The 27,486-nt window shown below is 41.6% G+C and overlaps 1 protein-coding gene across 1 annotated transcript in view; it reads right to left on the bottom strand.

Moving 5' to 3' along the window:
- LOC308105828 (uncharacterized protein) overlaps positions 1-27,486 on the bottom strand; it is a gene marked incomplete at both ends in the record, with an annotated part of 157,577 nt that overhangs the window by 114,180 nt on the left and 15,911 nt on the right. Inside the window, 5 exons of the mRNA XM_080456752.1 lie at positions 20,661-20,908; positions 21,430-22,105; positions 22,941-23,225; positions 24,270-24,517; positions 25,039-25,714. Coding sequence (XP_080312878.1) covers positions 20,661-20,908; positions 21,430-22,105; positions 22,941-23,225; positions 24,270-24,517; positions 25,039-25,714 — 2,133 coding nt within the window. The remainder of the gene's footprint in view (positions 1-20,660; positions 20,909-21,429; positions 22,106-22,940; positions 23,226-24,269; positions 24,518-25,038; positions 25,715-27,486) is intronic.

Below are 27,486 nucleotides of genomic sequence, written 5' to 3' on the forward strand. Positions count from 1 at the left end.
CAAGGACATGTAAAGAAGGAGGGGCCAGATGCGTGACGTACTTGGTCTGGTCATAAACTGTATTATAATGATGGAGACCTTTGTTAAGTAATCAGTTCAGGAATATAAAAGACTTAATGTCATGTGATATGACATCACACATTGTGTTCTGATCTCTTGCGTTTAGATGGCTACACTATATCATTTTATCGAGGTATTTAAAATCACAAAGTAAGTTCCTCACTAGGATGTCTAGTCTGGAAACCTGACGAATGCCAGAGCTAATAGTTATGTTGATAGACTGTATACACACTGATTATATTTACTGTAGACCAGACTGTATACAGAATATACTCATTATATTCACTGTTATACTGTACATATTGTCCATATAGACACTGTTGAAGGCCGGCTGACACTGGCCATTACACATGAACAATCATTTTACAGTAATCCTATCGTAATATGTGCATTCTAGTCTGGAAGCAAAATACCAACAGTGTGGTGGCTTAATGATCCAATAAGCTACACTTTGCGTTATACACATTCATTAGCTCATTGAGATGATGAGTTAAGTTATTTCTTGTCTACATTGTTGGTCATGGGTGTCTGGCACCCACAGCACCCAGTGAAGAAGCTCCTTTAGGAACCGCAGTATAACTTCTGTATCCTGACCAGTTAAAAGTAACTAAAGTAACTAAGTACATTTACTCAAGAACTGTACTTAAGTAAAGTTGTGAGGTATTTTCAATTTTCAGTACTTTTACTTCTACATCCACTACATTTCAGACACAAATATTGTACTCTTACTCCACTGCAATTATTTGAAAACTTTAGTTACTTTGCAGATATAAATTATTATATTATAAAACATACATTAACCCGTTTAGCCCTATTTTATACATAGGCTATTTGAAAATAGCCGATCTACAAGCTCACAACGTGGCGCGATGCGACACGTTGTGAGCTTGCAGATCTGCTATTATGAAGAGACGTTTGTTCTCCTCAGATTCATTCTGTAGTTTCTGCTGCATCATCACCTGTTCTCCTGAATGACACCTGATGGAGACACACAGAGACAGACAGACAGACAGACAGACAGACAGACAGACAGACAGACAGACAGACAGACAAGGGATGCTTTGGTTAGTCACAAAGTATTTCCATATACACATTTGACAAAAAATGGTGGTCATATGTCTTAATCTCTGACCAGAGCTAGTCTATTATGTTCTATAAGTCATACGTCTATTATCTTCTATTGGTCATTTATATGTGAGAGAAAGAAAGAAAGAAAGAAAGAAAGAAAGAAAGAAAGAAAGAAAGAAAGAAAGAAAGAAAGTTAATAAGCAACTAATTTCAGAAGAAAAAAAACACTTCTGGCTCTGTTTTAGTGGGCCCACATGTTGCGACAGTTGTTCACCAGCAGAGGGCAGTCATAGACAATCAAATCGCCACCACTGTTCACTGATTTCAATCTGTCAAGTGACAGAGAAACACTCTTTATTCATTTATTAATAATTGTATCTACAAAGTTTTAAATAGTTGTTGAGGAGTAAAAAGTATGATATTTGCCTCTGAGATGGACAGTAGTATAAAGTATTGCCATTTTTAAGTAAAGAGTAAATGTACTTTCCACCACTAGACAGTTTGATCACATGACACACACACACACACACACACACACACACACACACACACACACACACACACACACACACACACACACACACACACACACACACACACACACACACACACACACACACACACACACACACACACACACACACACACACACACACACACAGCTCTCAGTAGAAAGCAGGTTAAACAGGTTAAAGTTAAGTATTTGCGTATTGTCTGTCAAGTGGAAACCTCATATGTCCAGAACTGTTCATTTTCAGAATTCAAATAGAAAAAGTAGCAAAAGTAGCAGATCTACGAGCTCAGATTTGAGCTTGTAGATCTGCTATTTGTACTACTTGTGTGTGACACTTTAACCCTTTAAGACCGGGAACGCATCTGTGTCATTTTAAGATTTCTTTGGCTCTATAAAAATAGTGATATACAAGCTACAATATTTTTATTTAATCGTGAAAATGTGTGCAAATCTTTAGTTATTAGTTCATATATATATACTTTTTTAAAGCGAAAGTTTTTAACTCAAATCTTTGCTTCTGGGGATTTTACAAATGTCTTCTAAATCCTAACAGTTTTTTTTATTTTTATTTTTTACTTATGTTGCTATATTTGCAATGGTTTTCAAACTTTTTTTCATGTCAAGGACCCCCAAAATAATATGTATTTGTCCGCGGACGCCCTCCCATCTAAAAATATTTTGTTCCAGGGACCCCCAGAAGCAAAGATTTGAGTTAAACATTATTTGCACAAATGTTCAAGATTTTTCAAAAAAATAGCAGATCTACAGTACCGCGCTATGAGCTTGTGTATCTGCTATTTTTGAATAGCCAAAGAAATCTTAAAATGACACACATGCGTTTCCTTCCCGGCCTTAAAGGGTTAATATGATGAAGCAGGACATTGATTTATAAAAAACCATTACAAAGTTAAAACATGGAGATAAGAGGTTTCTGTCCGACAGCAACAATAGTCTGACCACATCCTGAATCCCACAAAGAGGACATTAATACTCACATCCTGAATCCCACAAAGAGGACATTAATACTCACATCCTGAATCCCACAAAGAGGACATTAATACTCACATGATACTTAAAGATATTAAAGCTTTACTCAAACATATTTTATAGAATAGAAAGTGCAGCTTTGTAACAAAATAGTAACTTTAGCCAAAGGTATTCAAGACACTCAAAGTTCACTCAAAGAAGCTTTATAATTATTCATGCATTTATTTTTCAATAATGCTTCTTCTGTATGAAGAGAACATTCATCTATGTAACAGAATAATCTCTCTCTGTAACAAGTCTTCAAGGCTTCATTTATCTCTAAAATGTGATGATAATGATTATAGAATAATAGCTTCAAAAACATAATCATTTAACAATAACAACAAAAGAAGGGGGTAGCCCATTGGCGGGGCCGGACTAACCCTTTGTGGTGCCCTGGGCTCGAACCAGGTTTGGTGTCGATTTAAAAATGTCTGTGGTTGTACCGGCCAGCTCCCAGGTTTTAATGTGTGTGTCTATATGCAGGGTGTAAATAAGGAACTTTTTTATTTTTTATTATGCTGCCTTTCTTTTTGGCCAAGTGTTTGGTGCCTACAATGAACTGAGTGAAGGAGCCATAGTCATTCAGTTAACATCATGCACAATACAAATGAGTACCTCTGCATAATGCCAGTATAGATTATGTATAAATACATCATGTTTAACGCATTAAGACCTGAGGCCGGTTCTAAAAATGTCTTCTAAATCCTAACAGTTTTCTGAAAAACTTTTTCATGTCAGGAACCCCAAATGATTTGGCCGCCGACCCCAATCTCCAAATGTTTTGTTCCAGGGACCCCCAGAAGCAAATATTTGAGTTAAAATGTTCACTTTAAAGCATATACTGTATATATTCAATGATTTGCAATGGCCAATAACCGTAGTTTGTACAATTATTTGACATGTTCCCCTTTTTTTCCCCTTCCCCTTAGATTCTCTCTCCCCATATCGGCCCAGTCACTTGTGCCAGATTACATTTTCCGCCATTTTGCGATTTCTTCCCCACAGAGTCCCACAGATTGTGTCCAAAACGCACACAAGCCGCTACACATTGTCTCTGGGGTCATGTGATCAAGAAGTATACTGTAAGTTAGATTTTTCAGATGCCACTCAAAGTGGCTATGACCAAAGTTTGCGGGCCTTGGGTAGGCAGCCCGGCCTGGCGGAGACCTTGTGCTCCGAGGAGCACACTTTTCTAGTTAACACTAAGCTAATGGAGCCTGCCTGCTTGCTCAGGGGAGAAATTGAATTTTGAAACAGGATGATGTCAAAGGTCATGTCCAACCTAGACACAGGATCTAAATGTCTCAATAGAAGAGCAGGGAGACCAAACCCAACCATAAGTTAAACTGTATTAACATAGGCCTACTCTACCACACAGACTGGACACAATAACATTTTACTCACTAAGTTACATAATACCAACTATAACTATGTTTTTCTTCAAAAGTCCAGACTGTCGTTTTCCTGGAGACAGATGATGTAAAATCATATCTTTAATCTGATTGGCTGATTTTTTCCAAACTACAGAACACCTGTACCTATACCTCCTTCCTTCTCTGTCAGACTCCAGAACGTCAGTCGAGGTAGAAATACCTGATTATTATTATTATTATTATTAATCTCATCTGTTGAATTAAATCAAATTAAATTCAGTTCAGTTTTGATCAGTGATGATGAAGATTCCAGCCACCCTCCTCATCCTCTCCTCTGTACTTTGTGTCAGAGCAATCCCAGGCTGTAAGTACATCACATTTATGTTATTATATAATATATATTTATACTATTATTACAATATGTTTATACATATATCTACTGTTATAATCCCAGGCTGTAAGTACATCACACCTCCCAACCGATACGGTCGCGTGGTTGAAAGCAAATGGAGAAAATGACCACCAATCGGATTAAAATGCTTTTTATTGAACACTACGGAAGATACGGGTACTTATGTGGGAAAGTGCAAACACCAGGTTGCAGTTCAACCACGACGCTCGTAACGACGGGCTAACAAGGCTAAGCTAGCCACACAAACACTCGACGTTGTTTTGTCCACATCTTCAGTGAAATACTTCCATACAAACGAACGTCGTGCGGCCTGTTTAGCTGGGGCCGCCCTCACCTAGCTGCTGTGTTCGCTACAATGTTATATTTTTATACAATTAGATGCTGATAAGTCCTGGAAAAGACTAACGCAATACTGGCCGCTTCCCACCCACACGTTACACCACTGTAGAACAGAGAACAGACAGGCACGGGTACTGATGGGCGGGGATTAGGCTTGTAACCGGAGAACAATGGATTTGTCACTCTCCGCCCACACAAGACCGACAGAAACAGACTCAAACACAGCTGTTTTTGTGATGTAATTTAAACCACTTATTGATTCTAAAACGACTATCTTTTGGAATACAAACCTTCTTCAACATTCGAACTGTGTTAATATGAAGAGAAAAAAAAACGAAAAACACACCAAAAATTACTTAATTTGCTGTTTTCTACTGTTTCACAAATGGCGACATGTGGCATTTTTTTCTAGCAACACTCACATATGATAGAGGCCCTGGAAAATGAGATGCTACGTGTCAATGGGCTTTCCTTTCAATAATTTCTGATAAATTGATAAATGTACATGGATGTAACTCCATCTGGCTGGTGGACACAACCACATATGAAGAACGTATTTCCCCATTTGGCAAAGGGTCCATCACATTAGCAAATTTGCATTTTTAACAGAATAATAAAATGGGGTAATCGTTCAGTGTTATCATCAGCCTCTGTCTGGCTGGGAGCTTCACTCATGGTGCCACGTCCTGAAGAGGACGCTATTGAAGATATCTTTATCATTATATATATGAGTTCTTCGATCAGTTTGGCGATAGTGGCTATGTCCGCATCTGCGGTAAAATAATCGGCTCAACAAACACAGTTTTTTGCTGTGTTGCTTTTCGATGTGTACACTGTATAATTTTATGGAGGTATCTAAAGAGCACAAAGTATGTTTCTGAACGGCCAAAGTATCGCAAGACTGTCCACCATTTCCTGTCTGGCAGCCAAATCTCGCGATACCTCCGAGACAGAAACGATACCTGCCGCTGTTTAGATGCCTCAATAAAATGATGTACTGTGCACATCGAAAAGCAATTGAGTGATTAGAAAACAACCTGTGATATGTCTTCTTATATATTCCTGAACCGACTATATGACAAAGGTCGCAATCGTTCAGAAATAATGTTTGTTCATGAGCTGGTCCCGCCGGCTCCATCCACTGCAATGTATTTCATCAAACTTCCGGTGCGAGGTTTGCCACCCATGAGTGGCAAACCTAGAGGGCAGACAGCACGACTATCTACAGGGCGGACTGCACGACTCTTCCTTTCAAAACTTTCCTTAATTTAATGTGGTGCAAGAAAACATGGCGGATGTGGAGAAAATATTCTATCCTTGGTGGGGGAGAAATGGAAGAAGGGAGGGATTATTACTATCAAATCAAAACAGTACAGGGAGACATTTTAAGAAATAGACAGAAAAAATACTGTTCAAATGTCTTTTTCGGTAGGAGGCACAGAGCAGAAAAAAGGGGCAGAAAAATAAGAAAAAAGTGACATTTCGAGTTTTACCGTTGAAGTTTACATTAAAGGGATGGTTAACCCCCAAAATGATTTTTTTTCTATCGATTAGTCACCCCATGGAGACCTCGATTCATAGATAGTTTTTTGTTTTTTTGTCGCATTCCTAAACCAATAATTTGATGACTGGCAGCGGTTCCATGAATTCAGTCTCCATGGGGTGACTAATCCATAGAAAAAAAATTATTTGTTTGTGTGAACTATCCCTTTAAACGGCGTGCATTGTAGTTTTCTAAGTGATCACAGCCTAGCTACAATGTACTGTACTGTATGCAGACTGTAAATCAAATATTTAGTCTCATCATGTTCACTGTACTAATAATTTAAATTCAAAGAAGGCAGGTTGTAGAAAAAAACATTTTATGTGTCATTATTCATACAAGCAAAATGCATACCGTTTGAAAATATGTATGTACCATTGGTAGTTATCTGGTCATTACAGCGAGCTGTTTTAACTGCCATTCCAAGAAGTCTGTTTGAAATGAAAGCTAAGCACTGCCCTAAAACGAACACGTCATGGTGTGGGCTGTGGGGCTTCATCTACAGGCATACATACCATCAGGTACATCTATCAGTAGGAGAATGTTATTCAGTCATATAAACTGTACACAGTTTGCTGTGTTCACAACGTAGTGTTGTCATTAATTGTTATAAAGCAAATCACATCATCAAATTTGAATCCGTTTATAAATGTCACACAAGGCATTGTTACATGCCTAATCTTTGCAATTACAAAGACATGTAATAATAATACATTTTATTTGTAAGACAAGAAAAAAAGTCAATAAAGCGGAGCTTCGTCATGGGGACTTTCAGTGTGTCTGAATATCCAGAGCAAAGGAGTTCCTTTAAGGTGAGTCTCGACAACATTTCTGCACAAACTGTCGCCGCCGGCACATTGATGTGCGCATGCGTAGAGAGGAAAGCAGATGACATAACTCCACATGAGGAGACGGCAATAGTCTGCAGCGCTGGTCTGCAGGGGCTGCCAGTGTTGCCAGGTCTGCTTATTATAAGCAACTGTGGGCTTGTTTTCCTGTAAAGTCGCTTGTAAATATTCATAGTTATGGTTTGCTTTTGTTTGGGCTTGTTTATGAAGTGTATTTGCTTATTTAGGCTTGCTTTCAAGATTATTTTCTGAAAATAGCTGATGTAATCAAGTGGTAAAACTGGTCGCTTCTTTTAGGCTTGTTTTCATAGACCTGGTCGTTTATTTCTCTCACATAATCTGGCAACACTGGAGCCTGCAGTTATTTTGTTTTGGTCCTTGGACCAAATGATGGATGATTTTAGATGATTTAATTTGTCTACAGCATGCACCACAAATTGTACAAATAAAGGACTTTTCCCCAGTATGAGTCCTCATGTTTTTTTAACAGACAAATTCGACTAAAGCCTCTGCCACATATTTAGCAAGAAAAGGGCTTTTCACCTGTATGAGTCCTCATGTGTACTTTTAGTGTCTGCCTTAATCTACAGCCTTTGCCACAAACCTTACAAGTAAATGGCTTTTCCCTTGTATGAATCCTCATATGTCTTTTTAGAGCACCCTTCTCACTAAAGCCTCTGCCACAACCTGTACAAGTAAAGGGCTTTTCCCCTGTATGAACCCTCATGTGTTGTTTAAGATTACTTGAGTTAACACATCCTTTGCCACAAACTGTACAAAGAAAGGGCTTTTCCCCTGTATGTGTCCTCATGTGTACATTTAAATCACGACTGAAGAATTTGCCACATACTGTACACTCAAAAGGCTTTTCCCCAGTATGAGTCTTCATATGTTCTTTTAGATAACCGTTTTGTCTAAAGCATGCACCACAGATTGTACAAATAAAGGGCTTTTCCCCAGAATGAGTACTAATGTGTATTTTAAGTGCACCAAATTGGCTGAAGTCTTTGCCACATATTGTGCAAGAATAGGGCTTTTCCCCTGTATGAGTCCTCATGTGTATTTTTAGTTGTTGCATTAATCTGCAGCTTTTGCCACAGACCGTACAGGAAAATGGCTTTTCCCCTGTATGAGTCCTTAAGTGTTGTTTTAACACATGACTAAAAGCAAAGCCTGTGCCACAAACCGTACAAGCAAAGGGCTTTTCCCCAGTATGACTTCGCATGTGTGTTTTCACAACACCTGCTCGACTAAAGCCTTTGCCACAAATTGTACAAGCAAAGGGTCTTTCCCCTGTGTGAGTCCTCATGTGTAGTCTTAAATGACCCCTTACACAAAAGCCTAAACCACAATCTTCACATTTAAAGGGACGTTCCCCTGTATGAGTTCTCATGTGTATTTTCATTGATGTTTTTCTAAGAAAGCCTTTGCCACAAACGTTACAAGTAAAGGGCCTTTCCTCTGAATGAGTTATCATGTGTGTTTTCAGCGAAGACTTTCGAATAAAGCCTTTGCCACAAACTTTACAAGTAAAAGGCGTTTCACCTGTATGAATCATTGTGTGATCCTTCAGATTTTTCTTAAATCTAAACAATTTGCCACACTCTGTACAGCTAAACATTTTCTTCTCTGTGTGATTACATATCATGTGTTGTTTCAGCTGACCCTTTTGACTAAAGCCTTTGACACATATTTTACAAGTAAAGGGCTTTTCCCCTGTATGACTTATCATGTGCATTTTTAGCATACGCTTAAGACGAAAGCCTTTGCCACAAACATTACAAGTAAAAGGTTTTTCCCCTGTATGAATCATTGTGTGATCTTTCAGCTGTCCCTTAAAATTAAACGTTCTACCACACTCGGTACAACTTAAAATGTTCTTTTCTACAACAGCTTGTGTTTTCATGTGTTGAGTTGAGGTGCTGGCTACAGGCTCTGTCTTTCTGTTTTCGCCATCATCTTCACTTTTCGCTATCAGTAATGTCTGTGTTGACCCATCAGCCTTCTCTGGTCTCAGTAGTTCTTCCTGTTCCTCTTTAATGTATGTACACTCTGGTTCCTCCTGGACCAGACTGGCGCTCCTCTTTTCAGGGGAAATCTCTTTACACACAAGGAGGTGCAGGAATTCTAGGCAAAATACATGAGAAAAACAAAACATAACATATTTATACTAGGGTTGTGCGTAGATCTACGGTTAAACGGATAAACGATGCTGACACAACTAAAAGTTTACAAAATAATATATGGTTATGCTATATATATATATATATATATATATTGAGATATTAACTTTTCCATTTTGCACCTTTATTACTGGCATGTCTTAATAAAATGTTTTTAACAAGCAAAATATACAAATACGTGGCAATTTTGTATTACGGATCGGTGATTTACAATAGCCCACTTTGATTTTAGATGGGAAAGCCTTCTGATGCAGAAATCACATCCAATATAAACACCTGGATGTGAAATCGCCCAGATTACCTTTTACTGTCCGCTGCCTCTGTGATCCGGTCGATTTGAAAAAATAATCCAGGTTTGAGGTGAGAACATGGAGAATGCACAGTAGGCCTGCATTTTAATCACAGCTGTTTGACTTAACATCAAATACTAGGCTATACTATGTATTTTTATGGTTGAAGGGGAGCTGGTCAGACAATACTGTCTGACTGCATCCGACTTGCGCTGGAGTGACAACATAATTGATTTGACCTACATTTGCGCACTGGCTTGATTAATTATTGGGAGCACCTGTGATTCTAACAGCATAATCATTTTAAAAGTATTTTATATACTCTTGATCAAAATGTGCACAGTTTTGGCTATTTTCTGAGGTTAATTAATTAGAATTAATACATTTTCTCTTCCATATTGCCCACAAATATTATGGAGCTTGCATACAAACTAATTTCACCCACTGTTTCGCACATGTAAACCTGTAATGTGACAATAAAGTTGATTCTGATTGATACTGTAAGCACAATAACAGTAATTTGTTACAAAACGGTACATACCCATCCTGTACAGCTTTACTATGGGTTGCAGCATTGCAGCAAACGGTCGACGCCCCTTGTCCATCTCTCGCTGTGCCTCTGCCAACGTTGAATATCTTTTGGAGAACATCTCTCTTGATACTGTGGACCTCTCCCTGTGGTGGTCTGTGGAAATCACGAGCAGGAAAACATTTAAATATTAATCTAGTTATTGTTATGCAACCTGCAATGCTTTTCCTGGCGAAGCAGATCGAGTGTTGCTCACCCTAGAATAGTGGCACCAGGGCTGATTAAAATATGTTAAAATATGTTATAACACATGTGTACAGTACAAACTGCTGTATTTTCTAGATTATTTGTCTTTGAATTGTAACAGGGAGGTTAACAATAATAAGACAACCTCGTAGCACCTGTTTCGAACTTGCACATAATGCAGGACGTTGAGTGGTTTAAAACAAGCACTCCCCAAAACCAGCACTTAGAAATAATTATGGCTGCTCTAAATTTATTTACAGAAAGGTGCTCAGCAGTGTTAATTTTGTCGACTAAAACTATGACGAAATGTATTTTTGTCAACTACCTTTTTCCACAGACTAAAACTAAGCTATGATGACTAAAAGTATGACTAAATATGTTGACAATTTTGTTGTCAAATAAAGATTAGGCTCAAATGTTTGGGAGGGACTACTGGACAAGAGGTCCAGTAGAACTAAGACAATTAATTTTATGCTTGTTAGTGTGCGGGTGTCACGCTCCGAAAATAGCCGGTCTACAAATCAGGCATTACGGCTCTATCAAGGCCCGCCAACACAATTTAAAATCAAACAGATTTAGTCCACTGATGGATCTTTTTTTCAAAAGACTATGACTGAAGCTAAATACAAATGTATGTCAAAATTAACACTGTTGCTCAGAACAGACAACGGTGAATTTCATTAAACAAAGCCTTAACAGAGACAAAGAGGATAACCCAAGCTAGAGGTCCAATATTGGCGTTTTTATTCAATCAGATTGGACTTTTCTGTTTCTGAATTTAAAGTTAGAGGTTGGCTAGTCTCCAAGTAGGGGGTTCTCAAAAGTGTTTTCATGTCAAGGACCCCCGAATTGATACATATTAACATTCAGTGCCCAGCTTATTTATGGCAGTTTGGCTCTGAGTGCCACAGCCAAAATTCATTGTAAAGAAAAAGTGCTTAGGAGCCGAGATACAGCCTTTTTCAGTAAGAAGTTAAACAAAGAGTGAATGGAGCAGAATGTTTTCAAATCATGATATCTTGGGTTCTGAACATTTTTTTCATTGGACGTCTTATACGTCCAGTGTCACTGAATGAGTTAACCAGGGGACCTCTATTTGAGAAGACATTAAATTTTTTTCTAGAGTCCCCAGTTTCATATGCATTAAGCCATGGACCCCCTTTGGATACCGTTTTGATCTCGGGGACCCAAATCTACATGGTAAAATCATCAGCGTTAATTTAACACAGAGTTACAAGTGGGTTCCTAATGGGTCTGCAACTCTTTGCTAAATGTGAATCAGGGCCTTTCGTGATTGAAATGTGAAAAAAAAGGGCTTCAAACTGTCAACATAACGACTGACAGTAAATGACCATTTCCCATTAATGTTCAATTAGTAGTTTTTTTGCAAATACATAGTTTATGAAGGACATTGCAACGGAGATTGTTCAGAAGCAAATAATTAAACAAAGGAATGCAGCATGACATATCAAATAGACGTAATCTTTAGGTGTCTGAATAGAGATCAGAATTCAGGGATTTCTTTTCACACACTGCTCTAGGCCAAAAAACCTCAAATGAAATAAAATGCCCAGATTCAATACATACATTAATTAACTCAGTGAATCTATTAATGATTCAGTACATTATCACAAATTTCAATCATCCCAAAACAAACAGCAGATATAATACGGTACTGGTAATGACAGATTTTTTAAATAGACAATCAAAAAGTGAGCTTGTAGATCTTCAGGGTGGTGATCGTTCGCATTAAACAAAGTCTCTGCAGTTTAGGCACATCAAAATTAAGACTTTTTTGAGACTTATTAATGTATGGCATGTGAAAACAAAATTATGGGAATAGTCGTTTTTCTTTTTTTCTTTACAGGATTCAAAACTAATTTACTACAGGTTTAAACCACCAGTGAATGAAACACTACATACCTATCCTGTACAACTTTACTATGGGTTGCATCATTGCATCGAACAGTCCACATCCCTGGTCCATCTCTCGCTGATACTCTGACAACGTTGAATATCTTTTGGAGACCATCTCTTGATAGCGTGGACCTCTCCCTGTGGTCATCTGTGGAAATCACCGGTAGAAAATACAAACGTTATCATTGTATCATTCAACATCCTTATTACCGCATCACTGAAGAGCTTCAATAATGCAGTGGTAGTTTTGTGTTCAAAATTTCCGTGATTGACTGCAAACAGAGGGTAACTGCAATAGTACTACTGTAGCTTAGTAGCTTGACTGGGGGATGTTTAAGAACGCCGCTGGGAATAACATCAACGAACTCTCAGACTCAGTCACTGGCTTTATCAGCAAGTGCATAGATGACATAGTCCCAAAAAAGACAGTTCGGATCTATCCCAATCAGAAACCATGGATGGACAGCGGAGTACGTGCACATCTGCATGAACGGGACGCTGGTTTCAAATCTGGCGACGTGGAAACGCGCAACACGACGCGCGCGGCCCTAAACAGCGCCATCAGGAAGGCGAAAAAGGCCTACACAAAAAAGATGCAAGACAAACTCAGCAGTGGCGACATCAGGAGCACATGGCAGGCAGTACACACCTTGACAGACTGCAAAACAAGAACCAGAAGCGAGGTGAACCCGCCTGCCTCCCTCCCCAACGAACTGAACACTTTCTACGGCCGGTTTGAGATCAGCTCCAACCGCGGCAGCCAAGCGGGGCCATCAGCAGCACCAGCAGAGGAGAACCCTCCTCTAACCATCTCGGAGAGAGAAGTGCGTACAGCCTTCACACGGGTCAACATCCACAAGGCAGCCGGACCTGATGGGATTCCAGGCCGGGTCCTTAAGACATGTGCAGACCAGCTGGCGGGTGTCTTCGCTGACATCTTTAACCTCTCCCTCTCCCTGGCTGTGGTCCCTGCAGGGTTCAAAATGTCAACCATTGTGCCCATTCCCAAAAAGGCCAAAGTGACATGCCTGAACGACTGGAGACCTGTTGCTCTCACCCCGATCGTCAGCAAGTGTTTCGAGAAACTGGTGAGGGAATACATCAGCTCCACGCTACCTGCCTCGCTGGATCCGTGGCAGTATGCATACCGCAAAAACAGATCCACCGACGACGCTATTGCCATGGCTCTCCACACCGTCCTCTCGCACATGGACAACAAGCTGCTGAAGGACAAATATGTACGTATGCTGTTCGTGGACTACAGCTCAGCATTCAACACCATTGTCCCAGCAATACTTGACAAAAAGCTCAGACACCTAGGGCTACACCCAAGCATGTGCGACTGGATACAGGACTTCTTGTCCAACCGACATCAGGTGGTGAGAATGGGCAGCATCACATCCGACCCCCTGACCCTCAACACCGGAGCACCCCAGGGATGCGTGCTGAGCCCTCTCCTCTACTCCCTGTACACGTATGACTGCATAGCCACACATGTCTCCAACACCATCATAAAGTACGCGGACGACACGACAGTGATAGGCCGAATCGTCAACAACGACGAGTCTGACTACAGAGAGGAGATCAAATCACTGGCACACTGGTGTCGTGAGAACAACCTCTCTCTTAACGTCGACAAGACCAAAGAACTGATCGTGGACTTCAGGAGGCCGCGGAGAGACCATGCGCCCATCCTCATCGACGGTGCTGCAGTGGAAAGGGTCAGCGAGTTCAAGTTCCTCGGAGTACACATCGAGGAGGACCTCAAATGGGAGACGCACTCCACACACGTGAGGAAAAAGGCTCAGCAGCGACTGTACTGGCTCCGCCGCCTGAAGAAGCTCGGAGTAGGACGTCGCATCCTCAGGCTGTACTACAACAGTTCTGTCGAAGGCATCCTAACAGGCTGTGTCACGGCCTGGTACGGGAACTGCACTGCCCGAGAAAAGGTCAGCCTACAACGAGTAGTGCGATCGGCAGAGCGGATAATGGGAATCGAGCTCCCAGCGCTCCAGGAACTGTACAAAAAGCGGTGCGTGGTCAAAGCCAAGCGCATCATCAAGGACAAGCACCACCCAAGTCATAGACTGTTCAACCCCCTACAACGACCGCGACCGGGCAAGGGGCTCTACCGCAGTATCAAGAGTTCCACCACCAGATTTTGGTGTAGTTTCAATCCAGCCGCTGTCAGAATGCTGAATGGGGCATAAGCCTGGATGAGTTCAGCAGCCTGACAGCAGGCGGCGCAGACTTTTCTGGCTCTTCCTGAACACACCTGTGGATTATACCAGGGACAATGACTTGGACTTTAGCCCCCCCCTCGGACACACCTGTGGACTACACCAGGTACAAATGACTTTTTGTTGCACTCCCTCATGGAGCTACATGCGGATTATACTAGGGTCAGTCCACTCTAGGTGGACACGCACTGACCTTTTGCACCTTAATCCCTTGTATAACGCACTGACTTTTTTTGGGTCTTTTTATTGTGCTCCTTAAGCACCTTAACGTCCTTGTCTATCATGCACAGTATAAGTATAACATGCACAGTACAATACATTGCTGCTATGCTCAGGCACCTTAGTTTAGTTTTTTTAGTTTTATTTATTATCTCAGGTAATTTGTAAATATGTAGATAACTTGTCTGGCCTTCTGTTGCTCTCTTGTTTTTGATCTCCTTCCCACCTGCCCCCCACCCTCTTCTTCTCCCCCCCCCCTCTTCTTTCTATGGAAACTAACGTTGCGATGGGAACGATGTACAAAAAAGAATTTCACCCACTTTTTTACCTTGTAAACCTGTGATGTGACAATAAAACTGATTCTGATTCTTAGAATTAGCCACATTTGGCTAATTCCCGGCGGACCGTCTCAGATTTTTGATTTCTGTTGCAGATTGAATACATATCCTATATTAAAATTGGCTTAAGGGAGGACCAGCCGGCCGGCGGGCAGACCTCTGATGTCACCATGACTCAGCCATAACCATACAAGGAGTTCCCAATGCAGCCACACCCAAATAGGGAGTGTGTTGTCTTTGTGGGCATATACTGATGCATCAGATATCTCCATATATGGGCATAAAAGGGACAAGGACTGATGATATCAGGGATCTTCATACAGTATACGGGCAAAAAGGGACAAGGACTGACAGATCTCATAAAAGGGACAAGGACTGACAGATCTCATAAAAGGGACAAGCACTGACAGATCTCATAAAAGGGACAAGCACTGACAGATCTCATAGAAGGGACAAGCACTGACAGATCTCATAAAAGGGACAAGCACTGACAGATCTCATAAAAGGGACAAGGGACACGGACTGACAGATACAGAGATCTCCATATATGGGCATATCAGTCGGATTGGCGGTGCGGTGTAGGTGTGAGGACCGATATGCGGCCTAACACCATGAACTCTAGTATTTCATATTTACATTATAATTTAAGCTCCGACATGTATGTGAAATGTAGCGGGTTGCTGCTGTGGCTTTAACACATTTTAGACGGGGGAAAAAAATCTCCTGCGTTTTTTATCTTCTGCCGAAAGACTTGAGTGTTTGCGAAAAGACTTGAGCCTGGAGTGTGGCTGGTCACAGATGATGACAATACACCCAAACACCACCGATCAAGGGTGAGTCATGCAGATGGGTGTCAGCCTGACCCTGACATAACAACCAGACATTAGTTTTTATTTCTTTTAATTTAGAGTAGCCCATTATTTTTTAGTCCAATTTAGTCGTTATGCCAATTAATTCCTCCCCACACACATGTCTGTGTTGTCACTGCTGTTGCATCCTACTGACTCACCTGCCAGTGAGGAGCCCCCACCGGAAGGACGTAGGGCCTTCGTCCTACTCCTCCCGCCCAACACTCCCTGCTGACAGGTGTCGCCCCCAGCCTGTAGGAGTACGTGCAATGACCAATATCACCCTCCCCGCCCGGCTTCCCTACCCCGAACCCGGGCCAATTGTGTTGGGAGACCCGACAAAGCCATGGATGCACTACGGTTGATTCCACAACCAGACATTACTGGTTGTTCAACAGCATAGTCTTTGTAATTACAAATCTCTTACAAAAAATTACGACAACACATTCCTGAATCCTGATGCCCCATAAACAGTGTTGCCAAGTCTGCTTATTATAATTGGGCTGGTTTTCCCGTAAAATCGCTTCTAAATATTGGAAGTTGCGGGTTGAGGTTTTTTTTTGGGGCTTGTTTCTCAAGTGTAGTACTTGCTTATTTGGGCTTGCTTCAGTTTAACCACCTTGACCCTATATACATAGGGTATATACCACTGGCCTTAGACAATAACGTTTGACTGACCTGCCCTAGTCTCTTATTTTGGGCTTGTTTTCATAGACCTGGTTGCTTGTTTCTCTCACACAATCTGGCAACATTGGTCATTAACTCTCCTCAGTGCCAATGAAATATAAAAATATGTTCTTTTTCAAAGTAAAAAAAAATTCTTAGGAAGCGAGATACAGCCTTTTTCAGTTATAAGTTAAACAAAGAGTGGATGGAGCTGCAAATCTTCAGATAATGATAAATGAATTGGGTTCTGATTTTTTTCCCCAAAAATAAATAATAATAATAATAATAATATTAATAATAATTTTAATTTTTCGATTCTCGTTTCTCGTTTTGGCACTGAGGGCATTCAGAAAAAACTCGTGATATCTCGTTGTGTGGCACTGAGAGAGTTAAGGGGAAATGTGTGGCGGTGAGGACGGGAAGACACACACAAACGCTGGCTAATGCCCCAGACCTTTTTGGGTCCACTGAAGATGTTTTTGGGTCCAGCGTCCTTGGATTTGTCATTCGGCCTCCCTGGGCGGCCCTTCTGGACATCAGTGACACCAGGGCTGCAGTCGTCAGAGAAGTCAAATGCATCTGTCCAGAGACCACAGAGTCATTTATTATAAGGTTCCGTGTTCATTAGGCTACATTTAAAGCAGTACTACACCCCCAATTTTTCACATTCCTTTATGGTGATTGAAGAATCCAAAAACTAGATAAGAAAGTAGAGAACACTTGATTAATTGGGGGAAAAAAATAATAGGAGGCAATCGCAATCCATTTATCAAAACTCTGGATATAACAAAGGAGAGAAGAAAAAAAAAACAAGGAACTAGGCTAGGTTATACCCTGAAGAAGGGTGTGGGGCTGCTACGCATGGGTTATCCCCATCACACTTAACTCGTTTCAATGATAAAGCTATCATTGAAGCCACTGAATAAAGTTAACTTTTTCACCATAAGAGTGCCTTGTTCTTTTCCCCCTTTGTTGCACGTTTTGAGTCCCCAACCAAAGAGCACCTTCCATTATACTTTTTTGGACTTCCGAGCACTCCAGACCCTTTCCTTTGTTTTAGGGACAACAAGTATAATTGAAGTTCTTGTATGCAGTTGTATCCCTATTACTTCAAAAGTATTTAACGTTTTAATTCACTTCCGGTGCTAACCTATTACTTCAAAAGTATTTAACGTTTTAATTCACTTCCGGTGCTAACCGTGTGTCTGACACACACACACACACACACTCACACTCACACACACACACACACACACACACACACACACACTTGAATTATACTCTGAGGCCTGTGTTGGATTTTATTAACAGATTTCTTATGAACATATGTTTGATATAGCTTTGCTATTGTTGATCATGCCTCCACTTTTATATTAGTATAGTTAAAAGCTTGAGGAACCGAATATAACGTGGCGCCACTTCTCCATTGAGCTCAATGGACACGGCCGCATGTTCTTTTCTGTTTTCTGGATTAGTATTCTCTACCGTCTTCTCGTTTTTGGATTCTTCATTCACTGTAAACAGTTTAGGCAAGTCAGATTTAAGACCCATATTTAAGACCCATATTTATTCCAGTAGTTGTTTGATTGCAGGTTTCATCAAACTTTAAACAAACGTGTCCTCGTTAACAGCCACTACAAATCGTTTTGTGGTGAAAGGTCCCACACCAAATCTGGCGATGTACAATGTTTTGTCTTTTTCACATGCAACCATGTTGGCATGTTAGTGAGGGAAGGCAAGTCCTTTCATTTGAGTGACTGTATTACTGTTTAGCAACAGAGTTCAGACACCATCAATGGAATGGGACGATGCCTATCTAGAATAGGTGTTTGATCTCTTAGTGTGTTCGTGCATGTTATACCGGCATCCATAGATTCCTCATCGCCCCGCATCTTCTACACTTTAGATTTTAGATATAGACTTAGCATGAAACTTACTGGTGTCCAGATAGTCTTCAGGTTCCTGTTTAAGGTGGTCTTCAGGTTCCTGTTTAAGGTGGTCTTCAGATTCCTGTTTAAGGTGGTCTTCAGGTTCCTGTTTAAGGTGGTCTTCAGATTCCTGTTTAAGGTGGTCTTCAGGTTCCTGTTTAAGGTGGTCTTCAGGTTCCTGTTTAAGGTGATCTTCAGGTTCCTGTTTAAGGTGGTCTTCAGGTTCCTGTTTAAGGTGGTCTTCAGGTTCCTGTTTAAGATTGTCTTTGGGTTCTTGTTTAAGGTGGTCTTCGTGTTCCTGTTTAATCGAAACTGTCCAGGCTGGAGAACTCATCTGCAATTGCCGGTTGCACTCCACAGACTGGTCTGGAATGTAGAATAACGAGTTGTATAAAACATGAAGTGATTAGACATGAATAAGGACTTTAATAATAAGAACTTTGATTGGACTTGATTACGGACTTCAATAATAATGACTTTGATGTGACATGAATAAGGACTTTGATGTGACATGGGTTGTAGATGAAGGTTGAATATGAAACAGACTGCACAGTGACGCTAGATGCCTTTACCAGTATGCCTCTTAACACATTGATTGTCAGGTACTATGCATCCAAATCATCCTCAGAGTGCCTGCAGAATGCATGCTGCGCGGCACATCAAACGAAGGGAGGCGCTCTCACCTACCAACAACTGAGACCGCTGGGACAGGAATTCTCTTCCTGAAGCCACACTCACACATTCACCATGAAGCACGTGTCCACCCACCCCATACGTGCCCCATACACACCCATGGGGCGGGGGCGGAGGCGGAGGGGGAGGGGACGCATGCTTCATGTGAATGTGTGAGTGTGGCCTCGAATCCTGACACAGTCAGTCGCACACGCTGGCTGGCTGCGTTACAGGCACTCGTCAAAATGTCCAAGAAGCAAGCCCCATTAAGTAATTATCTTTGATTCTACAACACACACCATAATTTGTTAATTCATCTTTATTTATGAATAAATGCTGTTTTGCCATAAGTAATTATCGATGTATCCCTCTTTTATCCATCCTGCGAGACTGTGGGCAAAATGTTCTTTATTTGGTGAGCACCAAGTAACCAGGTGCTCCCACTGAGAACTAGACCAAAAAAGTTATGTGCACCCCTGATTATAAACAATAATATTTATACAGCAATTATAGTCATCATAAGAAAATAAAGACTTGTGACAGGTATTTAAACATATACTAATCTAATCTCAAAATAAAGGAGAATGTAGCAAGTAAGGCTGTGCCGGTTCTAGATTTGTGTTACATTTTTGCAGATGCATTGTCCAACACATGAGATCGATCGGCAATAATAGTCTCATTGTCACTACTTTTGGTTTACTGGTTAGCAACATTAGCAGCTAACATTAATTGGCCAGCAGCTAATGTGGTTATATTAATCCTGCTCCTGAGTGGATAATATGACGTTTATATGTTACAATACATGTGGAAAATCAGTCAGATCGAGAGAGGAGCGCGAGATGGAATGAGCGGGAGGCTTCCATGTCGCCGCCAGCGCTACAATTTGGGTATTCCTTCGGACCGTTCCACCGCGAGCAGACCGCGGGCGGCTAAAGACAAACGCTGACCGTCCACCAGACGCCAACATGAATAAATGGCCAATACACAAGCTCGCAACGAGCTCATGGATCGGCCGTTCATTTCGGCACGTCACGACGTCACACAACAGAGTGGAAAATCGCCAAGAAAACGGGAACCAGGTGCTTAGGCATCCTAACAAAATAAATACTGTTCGTTTCGCAGCGCGAGCCCTGGCCGGGCCGGGCTTACTGCGCGCTGCAGTACGCTCCTTTCTCGATCTGACTAATTTATCACATGTACTATAGTATTTAATAGTATTTCATACTATTATTATTATTCAATTTGATTGTTCAGTTAATTTCTGTGATTACTTGATACCATAATGTGGTGGTACAATTTAAAGTAATAAAGTAAAAAATAAAAGGTATTTGCTGAATTACTGTTGTGGTTTACTCGTGTCATGTGAATCGTGTCTACGTGGCAGAGAAAGTGGCACACCTGTGTTGCTGCTGGTCTGGGGGCTGTCCATGCTGGTGCCCAGCACCGCCGCTGCCTCCTTCCTCTCCTTGGCTTGGGTGCTCTCATCATTGCTGTCACTCTCACTCAGGTCGTCAAAGCCAAAGTTCTTGATTGTGTAGCTACTGCTGTGTCCGACAGCTGCTCCGCCCTCCTGGTCCTCCTTATCCTCGAAGCCAAAGAACTCTAGCTTGGTCTCCTTCTTGGTCTTATTCTGGGTGGGCATGAACCTGGTGGAGGAGAGACAGATAGAGACCGGTGGAGGGGTTACTTACTGTATATTGGGTTTATTGACTGCAGGGAGGGATGAGCAAGTCAATCAGGTACTTCAGACACATGGGAGAAATGAGGCACGTGCAGCTATGGACCATCATCAGATAAACGAATGGCTCCAGAGTCAGTGGGCGACGACTGCCAACCTCAAGATACCATACTATTGACAAAGTCATGGATTTTGTGAAAATGGGGAAAACAATATTTACCTATAATTACCAGACAAAAAGGGCTCGGTTATAATATTGTAGGTGTCATTCAAAGAAATATAGAAAGGAACATATAAAGATATCAAAAAGATGACTTTAGGACCATGTCTGCAGTTGAAAAATATATGTACAGAATACCTATCTAGCTTTAATACTACAGCATTGTTACGGAAATATCACAGAAGAGCTCAGTTTTGTTTTTGTGAGCAAAAAAAGACGGTTAGTCTACAATACATGAGACAGGAGAGAAAGACTCAAGTGCCATTTACCGGGTGCGTTTCGCCGCCGGCGCATCCAACTTTTTCTTCATCTGGCCCGCTTCTCCTGAGTCCGTGGGGGCAGCCGGGGTGGCCAAGTCGCGCATGCTGCAGTGATGGCTGGACGTCACAACCCAGCCACGCATGTCAGTGTAGTCACACATGCTCTGCCTCCCCTTGACAGCCAGTACTGCTGCAGTATTACAAGTTGCGCCGTCAGCAGAGACACTGTAGACGTTAGGGGATACCACTCTAGGCGGCTGGCTGCTGCTGTCCACTGTGGCGGAGGAGGCTTTGTTGGGCTGACCAGGCCACTGGTACTTCCTGCAGTCGGAGGTCGTGAGGATGTACGGGGGAGGAATGTTGTTCACAGGACGTTCGGCAGGAGATTCCGCTGGAAGCTCCTGCTCCAAATGTTTTAGTCCTTCTGTGTAGAGTCCATCTTGGGCGGACGAGGACTGGGAGTCCCTGCTACCTACAGACCCGACATTAGAGTCTTTACCCAGGATGCTGGAGTCCATACTGAGAGCAGAGGACAGCCGCTGGATCTTCACTGAGTTCCAGTCATCAGAGGCGGTTGTCTCTGTAATATAGGAGACCATCATTGTTGGTTTCAGGTTGCTGTCAGGTGAGCTTCTGTACGATGTCTGGCTGTCCTTTACCACTTTCTGTACAGACATTTGCTTATCTGTGGGTGGATATGAAAATAATTAGGTGCACAATATTGTTTTTTTTAAACCGATACCAATATCGATAACTTCCTACTTCTCTAGACCGATACTTGATAATAAATACAAATATATATATACATATATTTAAAAACATCCTAATTATATATATTTTTAAATGTATATGAATCTGTAGTATTAGCACACCTTAAGGTAATAAATACTAGTAGTGGGCAAAGGTGGATTTAACATAGCTTTGACCTAACCAAATCCAGGATATCATGAAATCATCATCATCACTATTAAAACAACATCACAGGGCTTGACATGGAGGAGCGAGTCCTTTGGACAAGTACATTTCCCATTCACTTGTCCGGGCACTAACGGTACTTGTCTGTGTAAGAAGAATGAGCTCATATGGATGAGATAGAATGCATTTAATCATAAAACCTTTTAATTATTATTTCTTATGAACAGATTTTTTATATAGTTTTGCCATTGTTGATTTGTTGATCATGCCTCCCCTTTTTTATTAGTATTAGTTTAAAGCTTGAGGAACCGAATATAACGTGGCACCACTTCTCCATTGAACTCAATGGACTCAATGGACGCATGTTCTTTTCTGACAAACATGTTGGCATGTTGGAGTGAGGGAAGGCAAGTCCTTTCATTTGAGTGACTGTATCACTGTTTAGCAACAGAGTTCAGACACCATCAATGGAATGGGATGATGCCTATCTAGAAAAGGTGTTTGATCTCTTAGTGTGTTCTTGCAGATTCGGCATCCATAGATTCCTCATCGTCCCACATCTTCCAAACTTTAGATTTTAGATATAGACTTAGCATGAAACTTACTGGTGTCCAGGGGGTCTTCAGGTTCCTGTTTAAGGTGGTCTTCAGATTCCTGTTTAATGTGATCTTCAGGTTCCCGTTTAAGGGGGTCTTCAGGTTCCTGTTCAAGGTGGTCTTCAGATTCCTGTTTAATGTGATCTTCAGGTTCCTGTTTAAGGTGGTCTTCGGGTTCTTGTTTAAGATGGTCTTTGGGTTCTTGTTCAAGGTGGTTTTCAGGTACCTGTTTAATAGAAACTGTCCTGGCTGGAGAATTCATCTGCACCTGCAGGCTGGACTCCACAGACTGGTCTGAAATGTAGAAACGACTTTAATAAAAAATAATTTGATAGGGTAGGTACCCTCACAAAAACATGCTGTAATCCTGGTCTCTATACTGCCTCCCCCTGGTCAGCCGGGGCGCCTGATGGAGGGGAAAGGAACTGGTTGGAATAACGTGTTCCTTCAACGCACTACGTCTAACCAGGGAAACTCCCCCCTTTCGGGTGATAAGAAGCGGCTTGCTAGCTCTCATGCATTTAAGGAGGCATGAGCTTGACTCTAGGCTCTCCTTAGGCTGGCAGAGGGAGTGTAGCGCCCAGAATTACTTAGATAATTGTCACTGGGTGAAAGAAATGGGTTACAAAAACCGTAGGATAAAAACATTTAAATGAATTTGATTTGACTTGACATAAATAAGGACTTTAATAATAAGAACTTTGATTGGACTTGATTAAGGATTTCAATAATAAGGACTTTGAGGTGACATGAATAAGGACTTTGATGATGTGACATGGGTTGTAGATGAAGGTTGAATATGAAACAGACTGCACAGTGACGCCAGATGCCTTTACCAGTATGCCTTTACCAGTATGCCTCTAAATTAGTGCTGGGCAATATGACCTAAACTTGTATTATAATTTGTTGTCTAATGTTGGTTTACTGGTTAGCAACATTAACAGCTAACATTACTTGGCTAGCAGCTAATGTGGTTACACTAACCCCCCTGGGTAGATAATATGATGTTTATATGTTCAGTCAGATCAAGAGAGGAGCGCTCGTTTTCCGGCGGGAAACGAGATGCAACGAGCGGAAGGCGGAGCGTACTGCGCGCTGCAGTACGCTCCTTTCTCGATCTGACTAATTTATCACATGTACTATAGTATTTAATAGTATTTCATATTATTATTATTATTCAATTTGATTGTTCAGTTAATTTCTGTGATTACTTGATACCATAATGTGGTGGTACAATTTAAAGTAATAAAGTAAAAAATAAAAGGTATTTGCTGAATTACTGTTGTGGTTTACTCGTGTCATGTGAATCGTGTCTACGTGGCAGAGAAAGTGGCACACCTGTGTTGCTGCTGGTCTGGGGGCTGTCCATGCTGGTGCCCAGCACCGCCGCTGCCTCCTTCCTCTCCTTGGCTTGGGTGCTCTCATCATTGCTGTCACTCTCACTCAGGTCGTCAAAGCCAAAGTTCTTGATTGTGTAGCTACTGCTGTGTCCGACAGCTGCTCCGCCCTCCTGGTCCTCCTTATCCTCGAAGCCAAAGAACTCTAGCTTGGTCTCCTTCTTGGTCTTATTCTGGGTGGGCATGAACCTGGTGGAGGAGAGACAGATAGAGACCGGTGGAGGGGTTACTTACTGTATATTGGGTTTATTGACTGCAGGGAGGGATGAGCAAGTCAATCAGGTACTTCAGACACATGGGAGAAATGAGGCACGTGCAGCTATGGACCATCATCAGATAAACGAATGGCTCCAGAGTCAGTGGGCGACGACTGCCAACCTCAAGATACCATACTATTGACAAAGTCATGGATTTTGTGAAAATGGGGAAAACAATATTTACCTATAATTACCAGACAAAAAGGGCTCGGTTATAATATTGTAGGTGTCATTCAAAGAAATATAGAAAGGAACATATAAAGATATCAAAAAGATGACTTTAGGACCATGTCTGCAGTTGAAAAATATATGTACAGAATACCTATCTAGCTTTAATACTACAGCATTGTTACGGAAATATCACAGAAGAGCTCAGTTTTGTTTTTGTGAGCAAAAAAAGACGGTTAGTCTACAATACATGAGACAGGAGAGAAAGACTCAAGTGCCATTTACCGGGTGCGTTTCGCCGCCGGCGCATCCAACTTTTTCTTCATCTGGCCCGCTTCTCCTGAGTCCGTGGGGGCAGCCGGGGTGGCCAAGTCGCGCATGCTGCAGTGATGGCTGGACGTCACAACCCAGCCACGCATGTCAGTGTAGTCACACATGCTCTGCCTCCCCTTGACAGCCAGTACTGCTGCAGTATTACAAGTTGCGCCGTCAGCAGAGACACTGTAGACGTTAGGGGATACCACTCTAGGCGGCTGGCTGCTGCTGTCCACTGTGGCGGAGGAGGCTTTGTTGGGCTGACCAGGCCACTGGTACTTCCTGCAGTCGGAGGTCGTGAGGATGTACGGGGGAGGAATGTTGTTCACAGGACGTTCGGCAGGAGATTCCGCTGGAAGCTCCTGCTCCAAATGTTTTAGTCCTTCTGTGTAGAGTCCATCTTGGGCGGACGAGGACTGGGAGTCCCTGCTACCTACAGACCCGACATTAGAGTCTTTACCCAGGATGCTGGAGTCCATACTGAGAGCAGAGGACAGCCGCTGGATCTTCACTGAGTTCCAGTCATCAGAGGCGGTTGTCTCTGTAATATAGGAGACCATCATTGTTGGTTTCAGGTTGCTGTCAGGTGAGCTTCTGTACGATGTCTGGCTGTCCTTTACCACTTTCTGTACAGACATTTGCTTATCTGTGGGTGGATATGAAAATAATTAGGTGCACAATATTGTTTTTTTTAAACCGATACCAATATCGATAACTTCCTACTTCTCTAGACCGATACTTGATAATAAATACAAATATATATATACATATATTTAAAAACATCCTAATTATATATATTTTTAAATGTATATGAATCTGTAGTATTAGCACACCTTAAGGTAATAAATACTAGTAGTGGGCAAAGGTGGATTTAACATAGCTTTGACCTAACCAAATCCAGGATATCATGAAATCATCATCATCACTATTAAAACAACATCACAGGGCTTGACATGGAGGAGCGAGTCCTTTGGACAAGTACATTTCCCATTCACTTGTCCGGGCACTAACGGTACTTGTCTGTGTAAGAAGAATGAGCTCATATGGATGAGATAGAATGCATTTAATCATAAAACCTTTTAATTATTATTTCTTATGAACAGATTTTTTATATAGTTTTGCCATTGTTGATTTGTTGATCATGCCTCCCCTTTTTTATTAGTATTAGTTTAAAGCTTGAGGAACCGAATATAACGTGGCACCACTTCTCCATTGAACTCAATGGACTCAATGGACGCATGTTCTTTTCTGACAAACATGTTGGCATGTTGGAGTGAGGGAAGGCAAGTCCTTTCATTTGAGTGACTGTATCACTGTTTAGCAACAGAGTTCAGACACCATCAATGGAATGGGATGATGCCTATCTAGAAAAGGTGTTTGATCTCTTAGTGTGTTCTTGCAGATTCGGCATCCATAGATTCCTCATCGTCCCACATCTTCCAAACTTTAGATTTTAGATATAGACTTAGCATGAAACTTACTGGTGTCCAGGGGGTCTTCAGGTTCCTGTTTAAGGTGGTCTTCAGATTCCTGTTTAATGTGATCTTCAGGTTCCCGTTTAAGGGGGTCTTCAGGTTCCTGTTCAAGGTGGTCTTCAGATTCCTGTTTAATGTGATCTTCAGGTTCCTGTTTAAGGTGGTCTTCGGGTTCTTGTTTAAGATGGTCTTTGGGTTCTTGTTCAAGGTGGTTTTCAGGTACCTGTTTAATAGAAACTGTCCTGGCTGGAGAATTCATCTGCACCTGCAGGCTGGACTCCACAGACTGGTCTGAAATGTAGAAACGACTTTAATAAAAAATAATTTGATAGGGTAGGTACCCTCACAAAAACATGCTGTAATCCTGGTCTCTATACTGCCTCCCCCTGGTCAGCCGGGGCGCCTGATGGAGGGGAAAGGAACTGGTTGGAATAACGTGTTCCTTCAACGCACTACGTCTAACCAGGGAAACTCCCCCCTTTCGGGTGATAAGAAGCGGCTTGCTAGCTCTCATGCATTTAAGGAGGCATGAGCTTGACTCTAGGCTCTCCTTAGGCTGGCAGAGGGAGTGTAGCGCCCAGAATTACTTAGATAATTGTCACTGGGTGAAAGAAATGGGTTACAAAAACCGTAGGATAAAAACATTTAAATGAATTTGATTTGACTTGACATAAATAAGGACTTTAATAATAAGAACTTTGATTGGACTTGATTAAGGATTTCAATAATAAGGACTTTGAGGTGACATGAATAAGGACTTTGATGATGTGACATGGGTTGTAGATGAAGGTTGAATATGAAACAGACTGCACAGTGACGCCAGATGCCTTTACCAGTATGCCTTTACCAGTATGCCTCTAAATTAGTGCTGGGCAATATGACCTAAACTTGTATTATAATTTGTTGTCTAATGTTGGTTTACTGGTTAGCAACATTAACAGCT

This window comes from Gymnoscopelus braueri (assembly GCF_963280865.1).
Source record: "Gymnoscopelus braueri genome assembly, chromosome: 18".
NCBI lineage: Eukaryota > Metazoa > Chordata > Actinopteri > Myctophiformes > Myctophidae > Gymnoscopelus > Gymnoscopelus braueri.